The sequence below is a fragment of the Equus asinus genome, chromosome 10 (assembly GCF_041296235.1).
Source record: "Equus asinus isolate D_3611 breed Donkey chromosome 10, EquAss-T2T_v2, whole genome shotgun sequence".
Taxonomy (NCBI): domain Eukaryota; kingdom Metazoa; phylum Chordata; class Mammalia; order Perissodactyla; family Equidae; genus Equus; species Equus asinus.
The window spans coordinates 68,999,320-69,017,285 of record NC_091799.1 but is presented as its reverse complement, the minus strand read 5'-3'; the positions used below and the strand labels follow the sequence as shown (position 1 = coordinate 69,017,285).

Genomic DNA, 17,966 nt, shown 5'->3' with positions numbered 1-17,966 from the left:
CGTCACAAAAAAGAAGGAATAAAACGTAGAAGACAAGAAACTTAGAGCATGAGCCTTCAGTTCTCATGAATCTAAATGGATGGAAATTACATTCATCTAAATCTAATTCAGTTTTGTGCTTATCAAAGCAGCTTCACTGTCCTCACTGATAATAATATATAAGAATAATAGATAACACAACACACGCAAATATCATAAGTATAAACTTGTAAAAATCATGTATAATAAAATATCGTTTATTTTTTTTATATATCTGAGTTCTGCATAAAACTGGTTGAAAAAAAAGAACCCCATTGCTTAAAGGAAAGGAAAAGAAACATTTGAAATCCTCCTACACTGCAAATATTTTTAAATAACTCATGGTAAAGTGAAGAGAGACTGCCTCATGTATTAGGAGCAAATGCTAAGTAGGGGAAATTGAAAGGAACCTTCCGTCTACCTTACCTCCTCATTTGATGCATGAACCCCTTCTAGAATGTCCCGAACAGGTGGGGAGCAGCTTCTGCTTTGTCATTTCCTATTCAAGGCAGATGAACAAACCTTATGATAAGAAAGTTCTTTCTTACCCTGAACCAATACCTGCCTTCCTCTAATTTTGACCCTCTCGTCGTAGTCTGCCTTCTGGAGATTCACAGGGTCCTGCGTCTGCCCTTCAAACAACTGAAGCTACTGATCAGATTGTCTCCTTATATAAAGGTCTCCTGCAAGTACAAAAACCAAAATTCTGATGCCAATGAAAAATAAGATAATGAAATAGCGCCTCTCTTCTTCAAGGAAGTAAATCCTGTTCTCCCAGCCCAGTGGTTGGCAAACTACAATCCGTGGGCCAGATCTGGTGCCCCGCCTGTTTTTATAAATAAAGCTTTACTGGAACACAGCCACATCCATCTATTTACATATCACCTGTGGCCGCTTTCGTGCCACAAAGGCAGAGTTGAGTAGTTAAGGCAGAGACTCTAGCCTGCAAAGCCTAAAATATTTACTAGCTGGCCCTTTACAGAAACAGTTAGACTGCTGTGTTCTAGCCCATCATCCGGGGTTTCCCACCAGCAAAAAACTGTATTACAGTCACTGTTTCAGGCTGCAGTTCAGTAGATAAAGAGTTATTCCTGTAGTGTCTACAATGCCCTGGTGCCTAACAAACATACGATGTCGGTAAGTATTTGCTGAGTGAGGAAAGTTCGACAGGAAGAAGGGAGACAGGCTGGGAGGAAGCGGGGTAGGGCTTTTCTTCTCCCGAAACTCATCTGACATACACCCTTCATGAATATTTTAAAAGCTAGCAGATTCTTTTCTTACTGTAGTTCAGTATTTGAACACAGGGCTGTACATCTGAATTAAAATTGGGGCCCTAAAGTCACTTTGTATCAAGAAAATAAACACTGACTAAAAAGTTGTTTAGTAAAAACAAAAGTTTTTGTGAACTTTGAATACCCAGGAAAATGCTACCATATCCACTCTTAGAGGGATATTCATTTGTCGTTGCTGCTGTTGTTTTAATCTCACTCAGTGCAATAATGTAAAGCAATTGGGATAAATAATCTTTGCCTCGGAGATAAAATCTTTAAAAAAAAAAACAACAGTTTATTTTTCCTTTTTCTCCCAAGGTCCCCCAGTACATAATTGTGTATTTTTAGTTGTTGGTCCTTCTAGTAGTGGCATATGGGATGCTGCCTCATCATGGCTTGATGAGCGGTGCCACGTCCGCACGCAGGATTCGAACTGGCAAAACCCTAGGCCGCTGAAGCAGAGCGCGTGAACTTAACCACTCGGCCACAGGACTGGCCCCTCGGAAATAAACTCTTAAGCACTCTGGATGTGGGAAAGAGAAGAGAACTGCTTTAAAAGAGAGGAGAGAGCCAAACCATCAATGAGCTTGTTAAATCTTGATTCTTCATCTCCTTCATTTCTTCATAATCATGTATTCTTATGTTGGCTTACTCAAGACAACCTGTGTATGAAGAATTAAAATATGCATCACTTCTTACATAGGTCTTTAAAATTTTAACTTTTGCAGCAACTTGTTTCATTACACATGTTCCCCTACATAACAAAGAGTCTGATTTGAAGAGTTTTAAAATGAGCAATTGAAGATATCTTCTTGACATAGAATCAAAAGAGAAAATTTTTACTAAGTCTGTTCTATGAAACTATTCAAGACAAATATGAAGCTTACAAAATCAATTATTTGTGATAAAACTGTAAGCACTCAGAAGACAACAAAGGGAAAATATCCACTCATGGCTATTTCCAAAGATGACCAACACAATTAGGCATTTTCCCCAAATAAAGACATATTTGGGAGAAAATCAAAACATCACTAGCACAGGAATCTATTTCCCATACACTCAGGCTACAGAAAAATTACAGCCTGAGTCCACAGAAATGATAGAGAACAGCTCCACTTCAGGCTCAAGAAGTAATCCTGCCCATAGCCAAGGTCAGGTCAGCAAGGGCCCTGAAAAAGTCAAGAAATGCAAGGGAAACCCAGGAATGATCAAATAATCCAGTCTAAACGTCCCAGTCTTTAAAACACGCATCTTGAAAACCCAACAAATCATGGGGAAAAATATGCTACACTAAGAGAAATACCCCTAGTGAATAATGCAGAGGCACAATATTTCTATATAAAAACAGAGAAAGAGAAACGCAATAATCACAAGGGGTTTTCTACATCTAGCACTGGGACCTGCAAAAAGAACCAGCCGCACTCAGGAAACATTCAAAATGACAAAGAACAGCCACGTTATGCAATAAATCAGCAGCAGAGTGCTCTGTCCTCTACAGCATGCTGGCTCTCAGGAAGCATTCAAAGGGAAGACGGCAGAGAAGAGCTGGCCCATCAATCATGTGCTGAGGGGGGAAGTTCTCAACAGCAGAAACTTAACTTTCAAACTGTTTGATTCCAACAAAACAGAAGTTGAGAGTTCTAAACAATAATATAATTCTAGAGCAGGACTTGAGAAAACTTGCCTATTTAAAGTGAGTCGTCTCATTTGGCCAAACTTATGTAACAGCTATTAGCAGAACCAGCCCTCAGAGAGATGTGGGCCACCGTATGCTATGCCAGGACCTTTCACTCATGTAAATCAGAAATAGCTGCAACTTAAAACACCAACAGGCAGCTGCAATATCTTTAACCCAGTGCTATGTTTACTAGGTAGAGGCAGAAAGATTTTTGAAAGGCTAGTACTAGAAAAGTGAATAGAATTGGAGTGGAATTTTTAGGGTAACAACAGTATCATAAGTCCTTGCTTTATATACAAAGTCCCAACGCACTAATAGCAAATACTTTTACAGTGCGAATGGTGCTAGGCTCTCTCTCAAATGATTTCTATATTTTGACTCAATTCTGCAAGGTAGGTACTATTATGATGCCCATTTTGCATATGAGAAACCTGAGGCCCAGAGGCTGCACAGCAGGTAAGTGACAGACCCAGGATGCAAAGTCCAGCTCCAAGGTCAGTGCCCTTAACCATCACTCAGTGCAGCCTCTCAGTCCAACCAGCGGCTTAGCACCTATCTTGTGTATCTGTGCCAGCGTCTGAGAAGACAAAGAGGCCCACAACCCGGCCCTGCACTGTGACATGCTGTGCTTTGTCCTGTAACAGAGACAGGAACAAAGACCTGAGGCAGGACCACCGCTAGCCCATTAGGCACCACTGTGCCAATGCACAGTGGGTACCTTGGCAAGCTGAGCTGGGTACCTCTGTGCAGTATCCAGTAAGCTTAACTGTCTAAGGCAGCCCCAGGGGCAGCCCTGGAGGGAGCCTCAGTTCAGTTTTTGAGGTGAAAGGCTGGAAGAAGAGACAGTTTAAATAAGAATAAGAGGGAAAGGTGAGCTCTCCAACCAAAAATTATTTCTGCAATACTATGTTCTGCGATCATTTTAACTAGATGGAAGTCAGGATCACCCAAGTCACTTCAGCTCTATTATCAATGCATCCAGATTACTGCGTGATTGTTCCAGACATAACACATACGGGCTAACTTCACAGGCTGCCCTGACCAGATAAACTCCTGGCCCCAACGAGCTGCCTGCAACTGGCTTTCAGTCCAGCTGAAAGGCCTCAGCCTGGGCCTGTTCATCAGCTTCTGGACTCAGCACCACCAGTTCTCTGCCCTGGGAGTCTGGAGCCAGCAGGGACCCAAACCCCGGGGGCCCGCCAAGGAGACACAGCCCCTGTGATAGAGACACGGTGACTGAGTCCCTTGAGAGAGTCCAGTCTCCTCCCTCCCCAGGGACAAGGGTTCCCTTGGAATGCAACCCCTCTTAGCAGAAAAGTACAGGCTGAGCGTCTTAAGAATCAGGTAATTGTGCTGTGGGTTTATTTAACTGAACTAGGATTCCCTCCATAACACAACTAACTTGGGCCTAAGCTTTTTCCAACTTACTAACCAGGCAACTGCTAAATCAAATTATTTTGAGAGACGGTCTAACTTGATTCCACCATCTTTCATATTACAGTTACCTCACCCCGCACTGCTCTGTGCCTCGGTCTGCAAGAAGCCAGCCTCACACTAGTCCCCTCCCTCCCTAACCTTCCCATAGAATGCTTTGCCACAGTGATGGTGACAATGGCGGCGCAGGTGGGGATGGTGGTGCAGTTAATACGCATTAATTATGCAGTACTGGTTAAGAGGGAGGGCTTTGGAGCCAGATTTCCTGGGATAAAATCCCATTTCTGCCTCTTACTAGCTGTATTTCTTTAAACAAGTTGATTAAGCTTTCTGCATCTCAGTTTAACATCTGAAAAATGGAGATGATGCTAGTACCTACCTCATAAGGCTCTTAGAAAGAGGCTGCCAATATAAGCGCTGTGAAACTCTTGTGGGGTTTTTTTGCTACGGTGATGAGCAAGAGGAGGTGGTAGAAAAGGTGGCATCAGGCACCGTTCTATAGTACACACACTATTTCAGTTAATCCGCACAACAAACCCAAGGTAGTTACGCTTACTATCCCTGCTTTGCAGAGGAGGAAAGTGAGGCCCTGAGAAGTTAAATAACTTGCCAAGCTATAGTCAGAGTGGTGGAGTCAGGCACTTCAATTCCAAGCCTGCAGTGCTCAACCACGACACGAATCCTCTACACCCACCACAGCTTTGTTAAATGTCCCCTCCACCTTGTGAGCTAAGCCAATCCCTCAAGATCACCCTCGAGGATGTCCAGACCACTCCTCCTCCCTTGCTCCTTTCAAGACTCAAGACAACGAGCTCTGGTATCTAGCACTGTCTCCCTCTCTTTGTCAAAGGCACTGGTCCACCTTCCCCTCATTCACTGAGGATTTTTGAATCTGGCTCAGCCTGTCGCTCCAATCTAAATCCTGCCCTGGTCCTGGTGATTTCACCACCCATGAAGATGCTCCATCCCACACCTTAGCTGTATTTCCTCTTCCGCCTTCTAACCTCCCCATCTCTTCAGCTGCTGACCACAGCCACACATTGGAGCCTCCCCTCGAACTGCTCTACCTCTGCAATCTTAAATTCATACACCCTACTGTCTGCCCACGTTGGACTTCCTCTCCCTGCAGTCTTCTGAACAGTTACTCCAAACACCACCTATTGTTCAGCCTCATCAAGACCACTAGTCCCTTGCATCCTCTTTCTATATGCCTTCTTTCCTCTCCATTAACTCAGAGCTCACAGTCTATCACTTCAACCATTTTCTTGCCAGTGTCCTGAATTCCGCTACCCCGTTATGCACCCAATGACTCACTTTGGAAAAATCCTAACCCTTATCAAGCTCATTGCCCACCTTCTTGAAACCTACACCCAAACAGCTACAAAGTCTAGAAGGAAAAATTAAAGGCACACAGCCACTAGACTTGGGTCATCATTCAGTCATGGTCTCTGACTTCAGCGCACAGCAATCAATGCTTCTGGGTCCCTGGTCATCTCTTGCCTTCATTCTTCACTATAGGTTCCTCAGACCCATGCACTCAAACCCCTACCCCACCATATTTCAGTCATACTCAGCAAAATGACCTCAAATTCTACTTCATCAGCATTTAACCATCTCAAGTTCAGTTCCATTTGAAAAGGAAAACTATGGGGCTGGCCTGGTGGCTTAGTGCTTAAGTTCACACACTCCACTTCGGTGGCACTGGGTTCTAGGGTTTAGATCCAAGGCACGGATCTAAACACCACTCATCAAGCCATGCTGTGGCGGCAACCCATATACAAAATAGAGGAAGACTGGCATGGATGTTAGCCCAGAAACAGTCTTCCTTAAGCAAAAAGAGGAAGATTGGCAACAGATGTTAGTGCAGGGCCAATCTTCCTCATCAAAAAAATTAAAAAGGAAAACAATGCCTCAATCTGCACACCCCTCTAGTCAGTGCTATCTTTCTTCTTTCATGGTGAAATTTCTTGATAGACTTAACTGCAGCAGCGTCATTTCCTCACCTTCCACCTGGCCTGTGACAGCGCACTGGCCAAGGTCACCACTGACGTGAATGAGAGTCACTTTTCAGCCATTATCTTCCATGATCTCTGGACAACGTTTAACACAATTGGCTACTTCCTCCTTCTGGAAAGTACCTCTTCTCAGCCTACTTGAAGGACACTCTCCAGGTTTTCTTCCAACCTTTTGGTTCTCTTTCTCTCAGGCTCCTTTTTAGGTTCCTTTCCTTGTGCTGATCCCACAAAAGCTGCGTGCCTACTATGTGCCAGCATTGACCAAGGCACTGGGCTTCCTTAGGGTTCCTCTCTTCCCATTCTGCACAACTCCCCCTGGGCGAGCTCATTTGTAGCCATGGCTTCAGATGATAACTGAATCTAAGGGCTACAAGTGAGTGGTTAAGAATGTGAGGTCAGACATTCGCCAGACCTGAGTTCAAGTTGTGGTCCGTCACATCATAGCCACGACACTCAATTTCTCTAAGCCTCAGTTTTCTCATCTCTAAAATGATAATAGTAAAAGAATAATGCATGAGAAACACTTAGCACTGTGCCTCCCACATGATGACAGTAATAATATAGTAACAGTATATGGTAAGTAACAATAACTGTTACCTATTATTTTTAACTCCATCTCCAAGAGACCTCTCTGAGCTCCCATCTACCTACATGAAACCTCAAGTTGGATTTTGCACAAGCAGCACAAACCTGGTAACACCAAAATCAAACTCCTTGTTTTCCTTCCCATCGTGCTATTCCTTCAAGTGCTACCCACCACAGTACATGACTCGATTAGCCAGCCCAATGCCTGTGATGGTTCTAAAACATGCCCCTAAATGCTTCAACTTCCTCCCACCAAGAGGTGGTGTCCGTCTCCTGCCCTTGACCCTGAGCATGCGTTTGTAACTGTCTTGATGAAGAGAATGCAGTACAAATGATGCTGCACGACTGCTGAGGCTAGGGTAGAAAAGACCAGCAGCTCCTGCCAGTTCCTCTTGGTACATTCACTCTGCAAGCCTTCAGCCTGGATGTGAGAAATGCAGCTACCTTGAGGCATCATGTAGAAAGGCCACATGAAGAAAGATGCCCCAGGAGTTCAAGCTTTTCCAGTACCCAGCTATCTGTGTGTTCCCAGCCCAGATGCCAGACAAGTGTATGACCAGGCGCTGATGACCCCAGCCACCCTGATTGTAACTTCATAGGGATCCTAAGCAAGAACAGCATAGCTGAACATGATTTACCCCCAGATTCATGAGTAAAATAAGCTGTTTTTATGTTAAACCACTCTTTTAAGGTAGTTTGTTACTCAATAATAGATAAGCAAACCGATGCTCAAACCAAATACCTGAGAATTATCCCTAAAATTTCCTTTGTTCTCATTTTCTACATCTAATTACAAAATTCTCGCAATTCTTAAATGTTGCTTAAATCCACGTACTTTTCTGCATCTCTTCTGCCCCTACCTGGTTGTGAATACCATCATTTCATTCCTGAATCAGCATCTTCCTAACTGGTCTTCCTGCTCCCGTTGGGGCTCCTTTCCAATCCTTCTTCCTACGGCAGCCAGATCTGACCGTGTCAGTGCAGGCAAACTCTGAAGGCTCCTGTATGATCCCAGCGGGGCTCTGCAGCTTCACGCGTAGCCACTGCTCCTGACTGCTCCAGCCACACCCAGTCCTTGGAGTTCCTTGAAGTGACGGATTACTCACCCCTAAGTCTCTGCACCAGCTGTTCCTCTGCCTGGCCCTGGCCCTGCCTCTGCCTGTCACTGGGCCAACTCTACTCAACTTCAATGTTGCAGAGAAGAAATGAGTCCTCTGGGAAGCTGTCCTTGGCCCTCAAGTCTCAGTTAAGTTTCCCCTTTATATACTCCCTTAGTACCCTTTATTTCCTTCTAAATAGAATATGCTACTCCCAAATGTAATTACTTACTTTTCATCTCTACAAGAGTCGTAAGTTCCTTGAGAGCAGGCCAACGTCCTATTCACTCATAGATTCCTAGAGCCCAGGACAGCGCCAGAACATAAAAGGCTTATAACATGTTAGAGTTGTTTAAGTGAATGAATGATAAATTAAGACAACTTTATGATCACTTAAATCATAGAATTAGAAAGAAACAATGGAAAGAAAGCTAGTTATTCCAGGAGGGAATCAAATACAGGACTTCAAACCAAGTTTTCTTCTCTATTGCAATTATAAAAATATGTACAGATTAAGATTACAGACGCGCTACCAGCCCTCATAACAACTGAGGCTATGATTACTCAATTCCTCCTGCCCGCCAGTTTCCTCATCCATAAAATAGGAATAATAATAGTTCTTCCACCTCTCAGAGAGTTGTTGAAAGGACCAAATGACTGATGAGTGCATATTAAGCACTGCCTGCAGAATCTAGGACAGAATAAATTCTCAGTAAATATTAACTATAGTCATTATCACCAACTTTGCTATTAAATAACTTTGACTTGACAAACAGTAGCTGATTATATCCAGGCACTGTCGTAAGTACCTTGCAAATACTAACTTATTTAATCAATATCAAGAGCAATAAATGCTGGTTATCTTTTGACCCTACAAATCTACTTCTAGAACTTGATCATAAAGCAACAGTACTCCAAAGGATTAGAAACTATGCGTGTAATAATCTCCCTTTAGAGAGTCACCATGTACGTTTGCATATTAAAGGCTGTACAATAAAGAAACTTGTTTGACCCAGTTTCCAAACCCACTTGGCACTGGAACCCCTTTTTGTAGTAAGACTCATTAAAGTACTAGAGAACTACTGCTCCTTACAACACACTGTAGTAAAATATCCAGAAGAGTTTATATGAAATGTCCATTGCAGCATTATTTATATAACAGACCAAACTGGAACAAACATTAAATATTCAATGAAAAGGTGATTAGTTACGAAAATTATGGCTTACCAGTATAATATAGAAAATTAATGTTGCAGAAGAGAAATTGTTAAAATTTAAACATTCATAAGTATAAAAAGGTTATAAAACTATATCTTCATTATGATGCAGGGTTAAAAAATGTCAGCTGTTTCTCTATGGGTTGCTAGATAACAGACATGTTTTCCCCCAATGGACTTTGCTGTGCTTTCCAAATTTCCTTCACTAAGCTTTCACTTTAATAATAAACATGTTACCAAAATAATTTCAGTCCTTGCACAGGCAAGAATATAAAAAAAATATATATATATATGTTTACCTGTATATGTGTTAATATGATCACAAAACGATTGTTGTAAGCTGTAAAACAAACTGATGAATGATAATAAAGACTGAAATGCCCATAAAATTTTATTAAATAATTTGTGATTTATCATGTAGTACTAAAAACAAGTAAACACAGACACACAACTATGCCTCAAAACCAACACCTACTCTCTTCTGTGAGCTTCTCACAAAATCCAAATAAGATCTCTACATATAAAACCAGACATGGTAAAATTCAAACCTGAAATATAAAACACGCGTCTACTGACACACAGCAATATTTATTAATCTCAAAAACATGAGAGAAGTAAAACAAGTTCCAAAAAGCTAAGGGTGGTATGTTACAATTTTTGTAAAATTGTTAACACAGGCAAAACAATACTAATTATTATTTATGCATACATGCAAACGTAATAAAAATGCAAAAACATACATGAGAACACCACCCACCAACTTTGGGACAGCGCCACCACTGAGAAGGGAGGAGGAAGACAGCACGGGGGAGCAGCAGGCTTGAGCTGTAGCCTTAAAGTTGTTTTTCTTGTTGTAAGCGAGCACCAGCGTTTTGAAGTTAAAATGGCAAAATGTTAACAACTGTTCAATCAGGAAGGCAGGTACACAGAAACGCATTTAATTATTTTCTGTACTTTTCTGAATACTTGTATTTACTGAAAACAAAACTTTGAAGGAACTGTATTTCATCTTAGCTCCTGAGTCCATGCACAGATTGATTAGGAACAGATGCAGCCCTTCTGCATCTCAATCAACAGTCCTGGGAGGGCGCCAGACTCACATCTGCCTTCCCCAAGAGTGAGAGGCCAGAGAAGTGGCGATCCAGTTGAAAAAGAACCCATGGGAATTCCTCTAGGGAGACATGGACATGATTACCAGGAGACAAGTCCTCAAGCCTGAGAGAAGCAGTCTAGAGGTCAGAGCAGTTCCCAGCAAATCTAGGTAGAAAGGAACCTGATAAATGAGATGGTCCTGCAAATCTAACTTTTCAAATGGTTAGTTGCTATCGAAATCAAGTAGGTGTGTTTGGCTGTGAACCAAAGAGCAGAACGCCAACGTTTATGCAAAAGAGTGAAGGAGACAGCAGGTCAACAAAGGAAAGTAAATCAGTGAGTAAACTCTCTCACCTTAAGGTCCTAACCCACCGTTTCCCAAGCCGGAGGGCTTTCCTCAAGGAGCCATGTGACAGCAGCACTGATAGGACCCCTGAACTTCCAGCATGGCGTCTATGATTCAGGCGGCACCTCTCACTCATCCTCTCAACAACTATTACTATTAGGTTGGCAGCACTGAATAATGCTCACAAGCATGGGCTTAGAAATGCCAAGTTGGCTCACACCCTAGTCCGGACACTCCACTGGTTACACGATCCTGACCAATACTCCACCTCGAAGAGCCTCAACCTCCCTCTTTCCTAAGTCAGTAAGCCTTCTGTAAGTCAGTAGTATCTGGTTAACAGGATTGTTGGGACAATTAAATTAGGTGGTACAAGTAAAACACTGCACTGTGCTTGGTATGTAGTCCCCTATTTACCAGGTACCAGACTGGATTCTGGTGATAAATTGGTGATCAAGATGGTCAAGGACCCAGCAGTGATGCAAGTTACGTACTCAGATGATGGCCACTGCCCTGGGGTCATTCAAGGGATATCCCCATGGCTTTACTTTAGCACTAGAAGTCAGGACCGGCTACACAAATTTGGGTGCAAGATGAAAACGCAAAGCGCCAAAAATTAAGAATTTCAAGATGGTGACCACAGAGCATCAAACCAAGCATGGGGCCCTTCTAAACACCGGCCCCCGTGGCTGCACACCCATGAAGCTGGGCCTGCTAGACATCAATGTGCCCAAACACTTTACAGACACTCAAAAATGAGGGTCAACCAGCACTGGGCTTCACAGACTCATCCAAACACCTGAAGCATTTGGGGAGATGCCGGGGGAAAGCCAGTGCATAACTAAAGGGGGCTGCAGGCTCCAAAATAAAACTCATAATTAATTCAATCTGTAAGAAGTATCAAGGGAAATTCCTGCTTCCTTTCTTATCGACAATGCAGTCACCAGACCTTATCTTAACAAAAAAATCTTTCCTTCTCTAAATCTACCAATCTACCTCAGAAAGAAACCCTTTATAGTTAATGTCATCAGGGGACTTTGCCCAAATGAAATCCATAAGGAATAGACCACCTGGGGCCTCATGTCTGCTGCGACAGCCCCACTCCCCAGAAGGCACTTGATAAAGGAGCATAGCAGACTTCACATAAACTGACAAACAGATCCTGAGCCTCAGTGACCTCTTCAAAAGAAAACTGGGGCTTCTGGCAGACACGAAGTTAGCCCTGAAGCGACACTGGGGGTCTGAGTAACACGGTTGCCTGGAAACCCATTTGTGGTCATTTGAAGAAGCATTAGATGCTGAAGGTCACCTCAGTGACCAGAGTCAGGACACTGTGGCAGAAAGCTCAGGACACAACACAGCTTTCTATCTATCTTTCTATCCAGCCTCCTCCTTAACGGTCATTTAGCAGAGCGAAGTCCTTGAGGAGGCAGGAACATCTGTCAGCCTGCTCCCAGCCCCTGGTTTCTTTTACTTGGTCAAGGACCACTTTTATGGACCCCTTTCCTTAAGCAGCAGCATAGCATTTACGTGAAATACACGGTAAAAATTTCAACTGCATTCCAACAGCTTTAACACCAAGCTGGGAAGAAGGCAGTGAGAGGGAGGGCTCCGGGGCCACAATCCCAGCTCTACTGCTTGTCAGCTGCATGAACTTGGGGAATTACACTTCTCTGGGCCTCGGTTTAATGCTGTTACACATAGAAAGTACTTACAACTTTGGCACACAGTAAGTGCTCAATACATGTTAACTGTTTTCACCTTCATAACTCATATGCCTAACTCTCCCCACCCCCAGCATGCCAACAAGCACATGGTTTTGGCATCCTTTAGAATGCAAGCTCCCAGAGGGCATGACTCACGTGCCCTGTGTGTCCTCTCCTAGGACTCAAACTACCAGACTAGAGCCACAGGAGCTCGAGGACCAGAGCTAATGCCTTTATAGCAAAGTTCCTGCCTAAGGATATGGATGCTCTTAAAACCTTTTTTTTTTTTGAGGAATATTAGCCCTGAGCTAACATCTGCTGCCACTTTTTTTTTTTTTTGGCTGAGGAAGACTGGCCCTGAGCTAACATCATGCTCATCTTCCTTACTTTATATGTGGGATGCCTGCCACAGCATGGCCCAACAAGTGGTGTGTAGGTCTGCACCCAGGATCTGAACCGGTGAACCCCCAGCTGTCAAAGCGGAATGTGCGAACTTAACCACTGTGCCACTGGGCCAGCCCCTCTTAAAACTTTTTTGCTGTAAGAACTCCAAGATGGTAGATGTGTTTATTGTGTTCACATTATTTTTATCTTATGATTAGTAACAGACTATGTGATTCTGCCTAATCCAACTGCAGTTAAGACTAAAAAAATGCTTGACCTATATTATTACTTTATAGTCAGTTTGACCATAGTCACAACACACTACCTATGTTCATCAGCATTCAGGGTTAAAAGCACTTTAAGATAACTGAACATCAGATAAAAATCACAAATGTGCCTTTTCGAAAAGGCTCATTTATGACTTACTGGTACCGACCGATGAGCTCTGTTCTTCGTAGGACATTATGAACTTCCGTTCTTGGTTGGTTGGTTGGTTAGTTGGTTTTTACCCTGCAAATGGTGATGGATTTGTGTTGATCCATCTACCTCTCTCACCAGATGTTCCCCACTGACACACGAATTTTTATAGTGGCAGGTACAGCTGTGACCAAGAAACTGGGCCAGGTTCACCAATCTATACAAGGAAGAAATCTAGAAGCCCAGCTTTATTAAATCTCAAACACCACACATAAATGCAATGATGGTTAAGTGACAACCGGCATCCAAGACTCATCAAGCATATTTAGTTACCACATTTGCAAGTTCACCTTTGCATTTTAGTTCACAATAAAACAAAGAAACACATTTAAAATAGAAGAAAAGTAGCAGAAAGCTAAGGAGCACGTCAGAAGCTGCCTCCTCCCCTATGTACCTTACCCAACCTGTTCTGCCACAGGTCCACAGAGCCACAAGCCTGCCGGTCCTACAGGCAAGGGGATCCTGGTTGGGTGCTCATCCCTCACAACTTTCAAGGCCAGGCACAAGGCAGAGGTTTCATAAATATTTGTTTAATGGATTAATAAAAATATTAGAATGTGGTTTTATTTTTCTAGGTATTAAACAATCCTCAAGAAAGTCTTGTGACTTCCTGCAGGCTCATTACCACTCCAAATCTTTCCAAATACTGAGACTAGTTTAAAAGGTAGGCCAATATTTACCACTGAGCAGGAAGAGTCATTCCACAGGAAGTATAAGAATTATATCGGCATCGTAATTATAACACATTAGCATTTCACATCTGAAAAGCAATGTGCTGTTTATAAATTGCTTTCCCTCCATTATCTCATTTAATCATCATAGGCATTACACAAAGCATAACAAGTTTTATTGCTGTCATTTTGATGGCAGAAGGGGGAAAAAGGTGAAATCCAGACCAATCAACACATATAAATCAGGACAAAAGAAAAATTTAACTGAAAGGAATCTAGGAATTGATCTTGTCTAACCTCCCAGGAAAACCTGGTCGACATGTTTTTCTCTTTCATTCCAGCTTGACTATTTTCTCTTACCTTACTCGAAAAGCTCTGCACATTGTCTTAACTAGTTCTACCTGTCAGAAGACAGCGAGAAAGCTGCTCGTCCTGCCTGTTGAAACAGCAGCAAAATCTTTACCCATAGATCTGACAGGTGTAAATATGGCCTTTAAAGCCCATCATAAAAATGGGGAAAAGGTGTGTGGCCTCCTAGGCAGACCCTCTTATCAACAGGAAAACTAAGATTTTTATATTTAAATTGCCAGCCAGGCTAAACAAATGACATCTTGATAATCTTAAAGTTAAGAGTGAAGGATACATTCTGAATTCCCCAGAACAAGACACCTAATCCAAACAGATTTTATCTTGTCTCCGTGTAGAAGCTGGTGAGAAAAGCAGAATCGTCCCTTCGGTCTCACATTCATGCACTTCAACAAATACCGGGCCCTACTACGTGCCAGGACCCAAGTCAGGCACCAGGTAATACATATAATTATTTAGGATTAACAGATTACCACTATTTCCCTGAACTGAAATCAACAAAATCCTGTCTTAAATACTAAGGTACTATCCCTGTCCCCCACCTTATCTATCACCTCTAACTGAGAACATTTCTTTCAAGATAAGAAATCAACAGCAACCTCTAAGATCAGAGAGCTTCATCATCTGTTTTAATATCCACAATCCTATTAAAAGCTGTTAAAAATAGCACCTCTGTGGGTCTCTCATTTTTCTTCCTTTCCACTCTCCTGCAAATGAAAAAGGTTAAGTGATAACATCCAGTCTAAAGAACAATGGACAATACATACATACATACATATACACACACACACACACACACACACACACAGCTCCCTCTTTCAGCTTCCAAAGGCAACAACAAGAAAGTCTAACACCGATTCAAAAGAAAAAAGAAGAAAAGATGGCACACACCATTATTCCTCTCAAGTGCATGGCCAGAGGCTTACTCTAGTCCACCAGCTCAGCAAAACCTAGAGAGTCAAACTCGAAATGAAAGGGGCACTTTTTCTGGAAGGTAAGTAAAAGAACTTGGGAATTGACCTATTTTAAAAATAAGATCCCAGATGCAGTCAACGGAATTTTCATTTTTCAGAAATTAGTTTTTAATAAACACCAGATGAAAATTATGTATGAGCAATCCAGTCCATCAGAAAGGCCAGAAGAAAGGAATGATGTGTGGCCCATCATTTTCTCTGAAAGTTGATAAGCAAAAAGTAAACACAAAAGACCACCTCAGGAGGGTTGTTTTTTTTTTTTTTCAGTCCAGTTTCAGTAAAAACTGGAGTTAACGTTTATGGATTTTCTTAAATCCTTTCAGAGGGATACTCGACACAGTCATAAAAACTGACTTATTTCCTCTAAGATGTTTTTCTCAGATCCAATGATTAGCCAGTGATTTTCATAGGACTGTTTCACTGCACTTGTGAATTTTTTAAAAAGCATAGACAAGTGACAAAACAATGATTTTTTTTTTTTTTACAAGAAAGCAAAAGTTGAGTGTGTGGGGGCGTGGCAGGTAAAACAAAAAGGCCACATCAAATTCAAGGCCCATCGATTTTGCCACAAAACTGTTAGTAAACTGACAAATCAATCTGCTTTTAAGGGAACCTAGAGCCCAGACATTCCCGCTCCCAACCGACTCTCCATCTAGAAATTAACTTGAGTAATTAACTGGGGTTTTCAATTCTTTCACTAAATGCTTTGGTGGGTTTGGCATCTCAAAGACAGGTTTGCGATGCAATTTGTAAATTTAAAACATCCAGTAAATAAAAGTAATAATAAAATGATCAGAATCACCTGACTTCCTTTTTAGAACTACCCACTTAAGTATCCAAAATTAGCTCTCAGTAGCATAGGTAATATCACCCTTTCCTATTTGGTAATTATTCTCAACAAATTTTGGCTTTAATCTGGGCAGACTGCAAGACAAAACCATAGTACTGTATTTTATAAGACAGGCTACATATTAATCAGTTATTTAATTTAGAAAACAATCTTTAAGAAACATTTGGCAACTCTCTCAACCTACATGGCACGTTGTGTTTTAAAGAATGCTTATAATCAGATAATCCCGGTAACCGGCTCCAGTTGTGGGTGGATAGCCTCCCGTCATCACAAAAATAGAGGCAGTTACTGACAGCAACAAATAAACAAGAAAACAGAATTTTAACTCAGTAATTTTGACTCTGCTCCATTCACAAGGTCATGCGTTAACTCGGATCACCACCTTTCCCCACAAGATCACCAACCATGCTTTAGGGGAAACATTTCCTTCAGGTAAAATAAGCTCAAATACATGGTAACACATTATAAAACCAGTCCTTCTCCAGCATTTCTTGATCATGAAAGCATTTACAGTCTGAGTACAGCCTTAAGTGTAATTCCTAGAAGGCACTGGGAAATCTCTGCCAGGCCAATCTGCAGTGGAAAACCGACTGCCTGTGTCCGACAAGATGACAGGAGGGTCAATGTTTCTAACCATCTACTTCAACTCTGCATTGCAATAGCGGTTCCGGCTAACAAGGTAAACCTGGTAATTGTATAGGATGGAACACAGCCAGTGTCAATGAGGATCCCCCGGAACACAAACAGGCAGCTCTGGGGAAACATAATTTCTGGAACAATTCAGGGTGCTTGCATAATTTCACAAGAACACACATACAGGGCAATTTTTTAAATAGTGTTCCGTCCCAGCACGGTGCTGACACTTTTCCCACCTAAACTTCTCAGCACAAGCCCGGCCTAAAAGCACAGCTGGGATCCAATCCGTGCACAGGGTAAAGCCGGCAGGCACCCACGACAGCAACGGCGGGACAATGCCTGCCCCTACCCAGACCAGTTCTGGCCGGGCTGCGATGTAGTTTAGCCCCGTCGACTTTATGGTAATGTGCTTTTAAACCCTGTCCGCGATCGAGGTCAAAGCTTTACAGATCTAATAACAACCAAATGACCGGGGCTGCCGGGCACTTAGTGAGCCATTCTGGTTATGGCTCTTTAATAGTACCTGGAGTTCTGCTGAAGGGAGAGCGGAAAACTCCTGCTTCCGCGGAAAGTCCTTTGCAGAGCGCAGAGGGAAGCAAAGAACCCGACGGCGGGCAGGGGACGCCCCGCGGCCGCGGCCCCATCTCTCGGGCAGCCCCAGCGCGCCGCTCGCCCCGCAGCGCGGCTGGCCCGGGCCGCACCTTTACCTGTCAGCCCCACCACCCCTCGGCGCTGCGGCCCCGCCGTCCTGGCGGCCGCCCCTCCAGGTCCCGGCACAGCTCTAGAGGCGGCTGCGGGAGAAAGAACCCCAAAGGCATCCCATCCCAAAGAAAGAAAGCAAAAAGGCTGTTCCTCCAGGCACAGGGATATCGGGTACTCGGGGTCCAAGAGGCGACACGCCACCCCTGCCCCACACCTACCAGATAATCCATGTACAGAAACGCCTCAGTTATCCGGAGATCAGACATCCGGCAGCCTAAAGCATCCGGAACGGCTCCGAACCCGGAAAAAAAAGCAAGCGTCTCTGGCTGCGAGCGAGCAGCCCCTGAAAAAGCCAGCAACAACGAAAATAGCCGAGAGCAGCCGAGCAGCCGACGATTACACAAGGGGCGCTGCCATTGGTCGGGCGGGCGGGCAGAAGGAAAGGAGTGC

At 43.1% G+C, this 17,966-nt stretch overlaps 1 protein-coding gene across 3 annotated transcripts in view; it reads right to left on the bottom strand.

The window, feature by feature from the left end:
• The window catches only part of ARL15 (ARF like GTPase 15), a 401,393-nt gene extending 383,465 nt beyond the window's left edge, over positions 1-17,928 (bottom strand). The window contains exons 1-2 of one of the 3 annotated variants that reach the window (XM_044771486.2): positions 17,735-17,864; positions 1,866-1,951 (exon numbers count right to left, since the gene is read on the bottom strand). In XM_044771486.2, coding sequence (XP_044627421.1) covers positions 1,866-1,907 — 42 coding nt within the window. In that variant the 5' untranslated portion in view covers positions 1,908-1,951; positions 17,735-17,864. Of the gene's footprint in view, positions 1-1,865; positions 1,952-7,861; positions 8,168-17,734 lie in introns of those variants that run through there. The other 2 variants (XM_044771494.2, XM_014860326.3) reach the window with 2 other exon arrangements.
• Positions 17,929-17,966: the final 38 nt, after the last annotated feature.